This window comes from Hyla sarda, chromosome 6 (assembly GCF_029499605.1).
Source record: "Hyla sarda isolate aHylSar1 chromosome 6, aHylSar1.hap1, whole genome shotgun sequence".
In the NCBI taxonomy this organism is placed as follows: Eukaryota; Metazoa; Chordata; class Amphibia; order Anura; family Hylidae; genus Hyla; species Hyla sarda.
Window position 1 is genome coordinate 302553992 of NC_079194.1, and position 11824 is coordinate 302565815.

The window sequence follows — 11824 nt, forward strand, 5'->3', positions numbered from 1 at the left end:
AGCTGAAGGCTCGCTGATTGGTAAACAATGCTGAGGTAGGTGCAGTGGTCTCCAAACTGGATCCTAACAACCGATGAGCAGGGTTTCCCAAACAGGGCGCCTCCAGCTGTTGCAAAACTACAACTCCCAACATGCCCGGACAGCCAACGGCTGTCCGGGCATGCTGGGAGTTGTAGTTTTGCAACAGCTGCAAACATACTGGTTGGCAACACTACTGTGGTTTGACTTTGTCCTAAGCCTAATAAGGTCCTAGGGGGAAGACGTTGGCTGCCCGAGCATGCTGGGAGTTGTAGTTTTGCAACAGCTGGAGGTCACACAAGTTTCCTCATATTTTGCGTTGATTATTTTTAGTTCTCTTGATGCATTTTCATCTTTTTTTCCCCCCCCATAAGCTCAAGCTCCATATTTTGTAATGCATTATGGGTAAATCATCCAAATAGATAACATTTATTCTCTTTGTACCAGGCACGAGGGTGTGGGGGGGGGGAGGGGGTCACTTGCTGGAAGCGACGGCGCCTTAAGTGCTCGGTAACCCAATTACCGTACACCAAAGTTTGGCGCTCTCGCCCCGCACCTGCCATGTGTCTCGCTTCCAGTCCTCGTACTTTAACGGAAAGACTTGATATATTTTCTCTTTATAGATCGAGAGAAGGAATACTGTTCGTCCCGGCCGAGCAGCCCCCGCCCTCAGAAAACCTCCCCCAACGGTTCCGGTAGTAGCGTCGGCCTCAGTAGCCGCAACAGTAGCCAGTCCAGTTCGGAAGGGATTTGTAAGACTGCTGGGGAGATGGTGTTTGTGTACGAGAATGTAAAGGAAGGAGCGCGGAGCATCCGCACCGCCGAGAGAGTCACCCTCATAGTGGACAACACCCGCTTTGTTGTAGACCCGGCCATTTTCACCGCGCAGCCAAACACAATGCTGGGCAGGTTGGTATTTTATTTTTATTTTTTTATTTTTGCATTTCTTTCGGTCGCTCTCAGGCCGTCCTCTTATGTCGCTGCTGTGGTGTCTTCATTGCACAACGACTTTATATGTAAATGTTATGTAACAGAACCCAGGAGCTCAGACCTTCTATAATACAATTGTATTAATAAAAAATTTTTGGTTAAATCAACTGGTGCCAGAAAGATAAACAGATGTGTAAATTAGTTCTATTTAAAAAATCTTAATCCTTCCAGTACTTATTAGTTGCTGTATGCTACAGAGGAAGTTATTTTCTTTTTGAATTTCCTTTCTGCCTGACCACAGTGCTCTCTGCTGACACCTCTGTCCATTTTAGGAACTGTCCAGAGCAGAAAAAAAAATCCCCATAGCAAACCTCTCCTGCTCTGGACAGTTCCTGACGTGGACAGAGGTGTCGGCAGAGAGCACTGTGGTCAGGCTGAAAGGAAATTCAAAAAGAAAAGAACTTCCTGCGGATTGTAACAGCACCTGATAAGTACTGGAAGGAATAAGATTTTTTAATACAGTAGAAGGAATTTACAAATAAATTTGTGGAGTACCCCTTTAAAGGAGATCTGCAGCCCTAGACACTTAGCCACAGTGTCTGATAGCAGGTATCCAACCACAGGGACCCCCCACGATCCCCCGTACGGTGACCCAGCACTGCCGCAGCTAATGCGCGTGTCGTTGACCTTACTGAGGTCAGCCACACGCCCCCTCCTTACAGCTCTATGGGAGAGGTGGGGAGGCACGAATGCTGCATCTCCTCCTCTCCCATAGAGATACATGGAGGGGGCGTGTCAGCCGTGGCGTCGTGCTGCGACTGACATGCCTTCTGCACAGGAGAGCAGAGGTGGAGCCCGGGGGCCCGTACAGGAGGTCGCGGGGGGTCCCAGCATTTGGAACCCCCCCGTGGTCAGACACTTATCAGATAGGGGATATGTGTCTAGGGCTGCAATCCTGTGATTGTGGGGCTGTGAATTTCAAACAAAATGGTTCCAAAGACTGAATATTAAAACTTTTTTTTTTTTTTTTTTTATTGTTTGTAAAAGTGAATACGCCCCTCCCCCCCTCTAATAAAAATGTAACTTTCCAAAAAAAGTTAAAGAAAAAGTTTTAAAGGAAGTCTGCAGCCCTACATAACATAACATACTGCACCCGCTACGGCTTCACATTTTATGTAGGGCTGCAGGCCTCCTTTTAAAACTTTTTTTTTTTTGGAAAGTTACATTTTTAATACAGGGAGGGGGCTTATTCACTTCTACAAAAAATAAAAAAAAAGTTTTAAAGGAGGCCTGCAGCCCTACATAACATATAACCAAAATGTGAAGACGTAGCGGGGGCAGTATGTGCGCAGGAGCTGTGTTGCTTTAGTTGCTCCTTTCTCGCCTCTTTCTGCCCAATGCGCTCAGCTGAACAGTTTCCATCTCGTTGTGCAGGATGTTTGGATCGGGCAGAGAACACAATTTCACCCGTCCCAATGACAAGGGGGAGTTCGAGGTGGCCGAGGGGATCAGCTCCACTGTGTTTCGGGCCATTCTGGTGAGGATTTGTCGCTTTTATTCTATCTCGGACTGTTCTCACCTTTTTTTCGATCTGTATCTGCCAAACTTCTCCTTTTGGGTTTCCGTCCCTACCTTTTTATTTATACGTCTTATTTCCTGAATCTGTGTTTTTTTTTTTTTTATACTTTTTTTTAATTTCATTTTTGTGGTTTATTTTTACTGCATCTGCTCTAAAAAAAAAAAAAAGCTAAACAGACCGATCAGTAGGGCAGACAGTGGGGTTTATTAGGGCCGTAATGATTTAGTGAAGAGGCGACCGGTGATATATTTAGTCTTGGGTCTTGGGTATGGGGTGTGACGAGAGGTGAATGATGTAACCCGGGGTGTGACTGGGGTTATCTGATAGGTCATCAGATACATATGCAATACATCTGGTGTTATTTTATGCAGGCAGGTGACACACCGACCCATAGGCCCATCTTGTAGTGCAGAGAGGTCCGTCACGTCATCACTATAAATTATTATAAAGTGGTTTTCTACCAGGAACCGAAAAAATAAAAAATATGCTGCAGTACCAAACACTGACTGTTACACAAGTGGCGCTGTTTTCTGGGAATTTTTTTTTTTTTTTCTAATCTAAAAAATTTTAGGTTATATGTACAATTCTTTCTTCTTGATGAATATAAGCATCTACTAAATCAGTGGTCTCCAAACTGTGAACCTCCAGCTGTGGCAAAACTACAACTCCCGGCATTCCTGGACAGCCAATGGCTACTTTTAGGGGCCCCATAGCTTCACCCTTATTGGGCTTCCAGCCAGACCTAGGACATAGTCAAACTGCAGGATCTAAAGCAGTGTTTCCCAACCAGTGTGCCTCCAGCTGTTGCAAAACTATAACTCCCATCATGCCAAGATGGCTACAGCTTTGTACAGGAGCACCAGAGCTTCACCCTAGGACCTCATTGGGCTTCTGGCCAGGCCTAGGACAAAGTCAAACTCAACCAGTGTGCCTCCAGCTGTTGCAAAACTACAACTTCCAGCATGCCCGGACAGCCAACGGCTGTCCGGGCATGCTGGGAGTTGTAGTTTAGCAACAGCTGGAGGCACACTGGTTGGGAAACAGTGGTCTAGATGACTTGCTAGCTGTGTAGTGGGTCCAGAAAATCCATGCAGCTATTTCTGGGCCTCTCCAATCACAATGGGGCTATTTTAGGGTTTCCCTTTATCATCATTGTCCTTTTTAGGCTGCGCCATAAATTGCTGCTTGTATGTTGCGGTGCACTTAACAGTATGAGATTTTTTTGGCAGAGCGGCCATTTATATAATCTCGGCACTTAAGCCGCAGTCGGGAGACTTTACATCCTAGACGGAGATGTCCATTCCTCAGCCGCATTGTAGAGGATCAATGTCAGGCGGCTGCTGCTTTACCCGTTCTTTGTCATCAGCATTTGGTCTCCAACTCCCAGCATGCCCGGCAGCTAGAGATGAGCGAACTTACAGTAAATTCGATTTGTCACGAACTTCTCGGCTCGGCAGTTGATGACTTATCCGGCATAAATTAGTTCAGCTTTCCGGTGCTCCGGTGGGCTGGAAAAGATGGATACAGTCCTAGGAAAGACTCTCTTAGGACTATATCCACCTTTTCCAGCCCACCGGAGCACCTGAAAGCTGAACTAATTTATGCAGGATAAGTCATCAACTGCAGAGCCGAGAAGTTCGTGACAAATCGAATTTACTGTAAGTTCGCTCATCTCTACCAGCAGCCAAAGGCTTTGTACAGGACCCCCATAGCTTCACCCTAGGACCTTTTTGGGCTCCCGGCCAGGACTAGGACAAAGTCAAACAGCAGAATCTAAAGTAGTCTTTCCTAATCATTGTGCCTCCAGCTGTTGCTGAACTACAACTCCCAGCATGCCCGGACAGCCAACTGCTTTGTACAGGAGCCCCATTGCTTAACCCTAGGACCTTATTGGGCTTCCGGCCAGGCCTAGGACAAAGTCATACTGCAGAATCTAAAGAAGTGTTTCCTAATTAGTGTGCCTCCAGCTGTTGCTAAAGTAAAACTCTCAGCATGCATTGACAGCTTCAATGTCCTTTACTATCAGGGCATGATGGGAGTTGTAATTTTGCAACAGCTGGAGATCCACAGTTTAGAGGCCACAGTGAGGTTCTCCAGCCCTTGAGCTATCACAAAACTACTACTCCCAGCATGCCCTGACAGCCGCAAGGCTATTAAGCTGTTGCAAAACTGCACTTACTGAATTTCCTTCGGCTGTCAGGGCATGCTGGGAGTAGTAGTTTTGTGATAGCTCAAGGGCTGGAGAACATCATAGTGGCCGCTAAACTGTGTATCTCCAGCTGTTGCAAAATTACAACTCCCATCATGCCCTGATAGTAAAGGAAATTTGGCTGTTGTAGTTTTGCAACAGCTGAATAGCCTTGAGGGGCTGTCCGGACATGCTGGGAGTTGTAGTTTTGCAACAGCTGGAGGCACCCTGGTTGAGAAACACTGCTTTAGATTCTGTAGTTTGACTTTGTCCTAGGCCTGGCTGGAAGCCAATAAGGTCCTAGTGTGAAGCTATGGGGGTCCTGTACAAAGTCGTTGGCTGTCCGGGCATGCTGGGAGTTGTAGTTTTGCAACAGCTATGGAGTCTTTAAAGGAACGGTTGTAGGTTTGTAACATCCCAGAGAGACTTTAGGCTGTCACAGAATGTTGAGAGTTGTAGTTTTACAATAGCCGATAAGCCTTTAGCTGTCTGAGCACGATGGCAGATGTATTTTAGCAACAGCTGGAGTGCCCCTAGTTGTCAGGGCATGATGGGAGTTGTAGTTTAACTACAGCTATAGAGTTTTTGACTGTCCTGGTAATAAAAGGAGTTGTAGTTTAGCAACAACTTTTAGTAATTTTTGGTTGTCTGTGCATATGGATGGTTGTAGTTTTGCAAAAGCTGTCGAGTCTTCGGCTGTCAGAGCACGATGGAACTTTTTTTTGCAACAGCTGGAGGCACACTGCCTGGGAAACACGGCTTTAGATTCTGCAGTTGGACTTCCTAGGCCTGGCCGGGAGCCTGATAAGGTCATAGGGTGAAGCCATGGGGCTCCTGTACAAAGCCTTTGGCTGTCTGTATATGCTGGGAGTTGTAGTTTTGCACAAAGATGTAAAGCTACAGGTTAGGGAACAATATCCTATAGGATGAGCGCAGACGGATGCCTCTGGCCCTTTAAGTGCACTCACCATCTGGCAAGTTTCTTCTTCGATATAGTTATTTTGCAGACAGTCCAGGACTAATCGAGACTTATTATTTTCCCAAAAACCATTGCTAATCACGAAGTTGTTTGCGTTCTTGCCCGGTTATGAGTAAATCATTCAGTCTGAAGGGAGGGGGAGCGAGCGAGCAGGATCGTATTGTCTGCCTGGCGTCTCCAGCACTGCTTGGTCCTAGATATCTATACACCAATTTATTACAGATCGGCTGAGGCTGGAAAGACAAGTGGGAAACTGTGTTTTAATATAGCGGAGATTAAAGTTCCTTGTGCAGAAGCCAGTGGTGTGAACGAGGCCAAAACTGCTGAGACTGATCATATACAAAGGATCCTGCTAGATCTCTCTTCACTCTAGTGGAAGCATTTTTCTCCAGATTCATTCTTACGATCCAGTGTTTCCCAACTGGGGTACCTCCAGCTGTTGCAAAACTACAACTCAAAGCATGCCCGGACAGCCAATGGCTGTCCGGGCATGCTGGGAGTTGTAGTTTTGCAACAGCTGGAGGCACCCTGGTTGGGAAACACTGATCTGTGTGTGTAATGGCCTTTCAACACTCTGACTCTGAATGTCAGAGGAGAGAAGGGTCGGGCAAGTGTCCTCCTTCAGAAAACATGTGCTAGTGTATGTGTGGATGGGGAGTGCATGCTTGGAAACGTAGTTATGCAACAGCTGGAGGCACCCTGGTTAGAAAACACTGATTTATGTGTACGATGGCCTCTTTGTTGAATCTGGATGTCAGAGGAGAGAAGGGTCGGGCAAGTGTCCCCCTGCAGAATACATGTACTAGGGAATGGGGAGTTTCGAAACAGCTGGAGGCACCCTGATTGGGAGGCAAAGGCTATACGGTGACAGTTTATACTAAGGGGTGGAGAAAAGGGGACAGTGTGTATGTAAAAAAATTTTTATCCATAAACCTTAAGTTGCTGCATTTGTCATAGGTTCCTCTGGTCGCTATGTTTATCCTTTTTATAATAAATATATTAAAGAAATAAAATAAATAAATTTATAAATATTATTTTTTTTTAATTAATTTTTATGGGTTTTTAATTTTTATTTAATTTTTTTTATTTTTTTGTAAAAATCTTTTTTTGTACATTTTTTTTTATTATAAGGATTATTACAAGACCGGGATAATTCGCTGTCCAGACGGAATCTCTATCCCGGAGCTCAGAGAGGCTTGTGACTATCTGTGTATCTCGTTCGAGTATAGCACTATCAAATGTAGAGACCTCAGTAAGTATCTGCCGGAAGCTTCCGTACCTGTCCCGCTCTTCCATCTCACGTCTCCTCCTCGTGTGGCAGCAGATAAATGATGCAGTCACCATCTTTGTGACCTCCTCTTCTCTCACATTCTGCGTCCTGTGCCTTTAATTCTGTCTGATCTTTTATGTTTTTTGTTTGCAGCTTGTTTGTTTTTTTTGTTGCACATGTTGATCCCCGGAATGTTTTGCGCTTTGTGTGATGTTCCTCACGTCTCTTCCATACGTACAGGTGCCCTGATGCATGAATTGTCCAATGATGGCGCCCGCAGACAGTTTGAGTTTTACCTGGAGGAGATGATTCTGCCCCTGATGGTCGCCAGCGCTCAGAGCGGGGAGCGGGAATGTCACATCGTGGTGCTGACCGACGACGACGTGGTGGACTGGGACGAGGAGTACCCTCCGCAGATGGGAGAGGAATATTCTCAGAGTACGGACAGTAATATTACACTTTGATGTGTTACGTGGTTGTTACTTTTATTTATTTATTTTTTTAAATGCTCCGATTTCTAATGGCTACAAATGACTAAAAACATTGTGATGGGAGGGGCAGGGAGAGGAAGGGGAAGAGAGAGAGGAGAGGAAGGGGAAGAGAGAGAGGAGAGGAAGGGGAAGAGAGAGAGAGGAGAGGAAGGGGAAGAGAGAGAGAGGAGAGGAAGGGGAAGAGAGAGGAGAGGAAAGGAAGGGGAAGAGAGAGAGAGGAGAGGAAGGGGAAGAGAGAGAGGAGAGGAAGGGGAAGAGAGAGAGGAGAGGAAGGGGAAGAGAGAGAGAGGAGAGGAAGGGGAAGAGAGAGAGAGGAGAGGAAGGGGAAGAGAGAGAGAGGAGAGGAAGGGGAAGAGAGAGAGAGGAGAGGAAGGGGAAGAGAGAGAGGAGAGGAGAGGAAGGGGAAGAGAGAGAGGAGAGGAGAGGAAGGGGAAGAGAGAGAGGAGAGGAAGGGGAAGAGAGAGAGAGGAGAGGAAGGGGAAGAGAGAGAGAGGAGAGGAAGGGGAAGAGAGAGAGAGGAGAGGAAGGGGAAGAGAGAGAGAGGAGAGGAAGGGGAAGAGAGAGAGGAGAGGAAGGGGAAGAGAGAGAGAGAGGAGAGGAAGGGGAAGAGAGAGAGAGGAGAGGAAGGGGAAGAGAGGGAGAGGAGAGGAAGGGGAAGAGAGAGAGGAGAGGAAGGGGAAGAGAGGGAGGAGAGGAAGGGGAAGAGAGAGAGGAGAGGAAGGGGAAGAGAGAGAGGAGAGGAAGGGGAAGAGAGAGGAGAGGAAGGGGAAGAGAGAGAGAGAGAGAGGAGAGGAAGGGGAAGAGAGAGAGAGAGAGAGGAGAGGAAGGGGAAGAGAGAGAGAGAGAGGAGAGGAAGGGGAAGAGAGAGAGGGGGGAGAGGAAGGGGAAGAGAGAGAGGGGGGAGAGGAAGGGGAAGAGAGAGAGGGGGGAGAGGAAGGGGAAGAGAGAGAGGGGGAAGGGGAAGAGGGGAGAGGAAGGGGAAGAGAGAGAGAGGGGAGAGGAAGGGGAAGAGAGAGAGAGGGGAGAGGGGAGGGGAAGAGAGAGAGAGGGGAGAGGGGAGGGGAAGGGGAAGAGGCAGGGAGAGGGGAGGGGAAGGGGAAGAGGCAGGGAGAGGAAGGGGAAGAGAAGAGGCGGGGAGAGGAAGGGGAAGAGGCAGGGAGAGGAGAGGGGAAGGGGAAGAGGCAGGGAGAGGAGAGGGGAAGGGGCAGAGGCAGGGAGAGGAGAGGGGAAGGGGCAGAGGCAGGGAGAGGAGAGGGGAAGGGGCAGAGGCAGGGAGAGGAGAGGGGAAGGGGCAGAGGCAGGGAGAGGAGAGGGGAAGGGGCAGAGGCAGGGAGAGGAGAGGGGAAGGGGCAGAGGCAGGGAGAGGAGAGGGGAAGGGGCAGAGGCAGGGAGAGGAGAGGGGCAGAGGCAGGGAGAGGAGAGGGGCAGAGGCAGGGAGAGGAGAGGGGAAGGGGCAGAGGCAGGGAGAGGAGAGGGGAAGGGGCAGAGGCAGGGAGAGGAGAGGGGAAGGGGCAGAGGCAGGGAGAGGAGAGGGGAAGGGGCAGAGGCAGGGAGAGGAGAGGGGAAGGGGCAGAGGCGAGGAGAGGGGAAGGGGCAGAGGCAGGGAGAGGAGAGGGGAAGGGGCAGAGGCAGGGAGAGGAGAGGGGAAGGGGCAGAGGCAGGGAGAGGAGAGGGGAAGGGGGAGAGGCAGGGAGAGGAGAGGGGAAGGGGGAGAGGCAGGGAGAGGAGAGAGGAAGGGGAAGAGGCAGGGGAGAGGAGAGTGGAAGGGGCAGGGGGAGGCGGGGGGAAGGGGCAGGGGGAGGAGGGGATAGGAGAGAAATTTATTTTTTGCAATGTTATTTTTTGTTACAATGCTGTTACTACTTACAGTAATGATTATTAAAAGTATATTGATGATAAAAATAAAATGGTGATAAAATTATATAATAAAAATAATAAAATTGAATTTTTTCATGTATTAATATATATAAATTACAATAGTAATACATAAAAATCATTATGCAGAATATTAAAATTATTATACATATTGTTTTTATTTCTTATTTTTTTTTGCACGGACAGATGCTTTAAGGGGATTGTCCCCCCTCAAAACCGCACTACTCTAGTCCACAGGTTGTGTGTAGTCTGATGGAGCCGAGCTGCAATACCAGACACAACCTGTGATCAGGAGCGGTGCTGTTTTTGCCATACAGGTCAATAGGTTGTGACTGTAATGCAGTTGGCTGCTTCATTCACTTGAATGGAACTCTGCTGTAATACCCCACACAACCTGAGGACAACAGTGGCGCTTTTTTATTATCTATTTTTATTTATTTATTTGGAGGAAAGCATCTGTGTTGATATAATCCTGGACCCTTTTAACTCTCCCACTGCATTATGGGAGCTCGGCTGTTTGTGTTTCCCGATTGAAGCTTTGATTATATTTTGTATTTATATATTTTTCTTCCAGTTATTTACAGCACCAAGTTGTACAGGTTCTTCAAGTACATAGAAAACCGAGATGTAGCAAAGTCTGTTCTGAAGGAAAGAGGCCTTAAAAAGATCCGACTCGGCATTGAAGGTGAGACACCCCCCCCCCCCTAACAAACTGGATGCCATACTCTGCGCCCCATAGGATGACATCGGAGCACAGTGCTGTGCAGCATAGGCCATTATTAGAGAATGTAGGGGTTCTTGTGTATGCCTTGTGATTACCTCTTTTAGCTGAAGTGGCGGGCATTGGGTTTTTCAGCCATAATGATTTTCAGGGGAGGTGTGTAATTACTATATATCCTGATCCCATAGAGATAGCAGCAGTATACAGATACGGCTGGAGGGGAGGTGTATAACTACTATATATCCTGATCCCATAGAGATAGCAGCAGTATACAGATAGGGCTGGAGGGGAGGTGTATAATTACTATATATATCCTGGCACCGTGTAACCTCTTACTACTTATTCCCAGGTTATCCAACATACAAGGAGAAGGTGAAGAAGAGGCCGGGGGGTCGGCCCGAGGTCATCTATAACTATGTGCAGAGACCCTTCATCAGGATGTCCTGGGAGAAGGAAGAAGGGAAAAGCCGACATGTGGACTTCCAGTGCGTGAAAAGCAAATCCATTACAAACCTGGCCGCAGCCGCCGCCGACATCCCACAGGACCAACTGGTGGTTATGCACCCGACACCTCAAGTAGACGAGCTCGACATCTTACCCAATCACCCCACCCCGGGCAACAACGACACAGAACCGGACGGGCAGAACTCCACCTTATAATCCAGGCCTCACTACAGGACGTTCGCTGAGTCTGTGACATCCCGAGACTGTCTAGGCGGCCGCAGCCCAGTTCCACCAGTCACTGGTGCCGATTTTTTCTTTCTACAATCATTACAAAAAGGGAGGGGCGAGCGGCGCCACCTACAGGACGTGTAATATACCAATGAGCTGTTTTGGTTGTGCAGTGTGGACTTTTCTTTTACTGACCAAAGCCGAGGTTCCCGCTGTGTCGTGTTTCTGATGATGTTGGCTGTCTATTCACTCCTTCACCCTCACATTGTAACAAACCCCCCGCTCTGCGGCTGGAGGCGATCACAGGGTCCCCCTCTATCATAGTGGCACTTTATGGATGGTTTCAGATGGTGTTTGTAAAGTTATTTTATAGTATATTAGTACAAAGTGCATCTATAAAAAGAAGAAAAGTTTATTATGTTTGGATATTTAGTGATCTTATTAATCCCTCCCATGTATTCACTGAGCACAGGCGGGCGGTGTCCCCTCCTCCAGCGCTGGAGATGACATTTACCCCTCCGATCAGATATTGTGAAACGGCAGCGGCCGGAGAGTCAGTCAATGGGGCTTGGAGCAAGCGATGCCTTAAACCTCACAATCTTTCCTGGACCTGGTTTACCAATAAATGATTGTATGTTTTGCATTGAAATAAAATGTCATTATTTTAAGTCTTCTGGGACTGTCGTTTGGGGGCATTTGTCATGTGGGGGCAAGAAGGACTTGTGATGTTTGTGTTAAGCTTAAGGGAGAACTCGCGTTACTAAAGCAGGTAACATGTTATAGAGCAGGAGGAGGAGCTGAGCAGATGATATATACAATACAGTACAATCTGCAGACCTCATGTTATAGAGCAGGAGGAGCTGAGCAGATGATATATATAATACAGTACAATCTGCAGGTATCATGTTATAGAGCAGGAGGAGCTGAGCAGATGATATATATAATACAGTACAATCTGCAGGTATCATGTTATAGAGCAGGAGGAGCTGAGCAGATGATATATACAATACAGTACAATCTGCAGGTAACATGTTATAGAGCAGGAGGAGCTGAGCAGATGATATATATAATACAGTACAATCTGCAGGTATCATGTTATAG

The 11824-nt window shown here is 47.5% G+C and overlaps 1 protein-coding gene across 4 annotated transcripts in view; it reads left to right on the forward strand.

Annotated features, from left to right (window-relative positions):
• The window catches only part of BTBD10 (BTB domain containing 10), a 56047-nt gene extending 44674 nt beyond the window's left edge, over nucleotides 1-11373 (forward strand). For 3 of the 4 annotated variants that reach the window (XM_056527939.1, XM_056527940.1, XM_056527937.1), the window contains 6 exons: nucleotides 642-927; nucleotides 2383-2485; nucleotides 6826-6946; nucleotides 7205-7402; nucleotides 9905-10015; nucleotides 10401-11373. In XM_056527939.1, the coding sequence (XP_056383914.1) occupies nucleotides 642-927; nucleotides 2383-2485; nucleotides 6826-6946; nucleotides 7205-7402; nucleotides 9905-10015; nucleotides 10401-10711 (1130 nt within the window). In that variant the 3' untranslated portion in view covers nucleotides 10712-11373. The remainder of the gene's footprint in view (nucleotides 1-641; nucleotides 928-2382; nucleotides 2486-6825; nucleotides 6947-7204; nucleotides 7403-9904; nucleotides 10016-10400) is intronic. The other variant, XM_056527938.1, reaches the window with a different exon arrangement.
• Nucleotides 11374-11824: the final 451 nt, after the last annotated feature.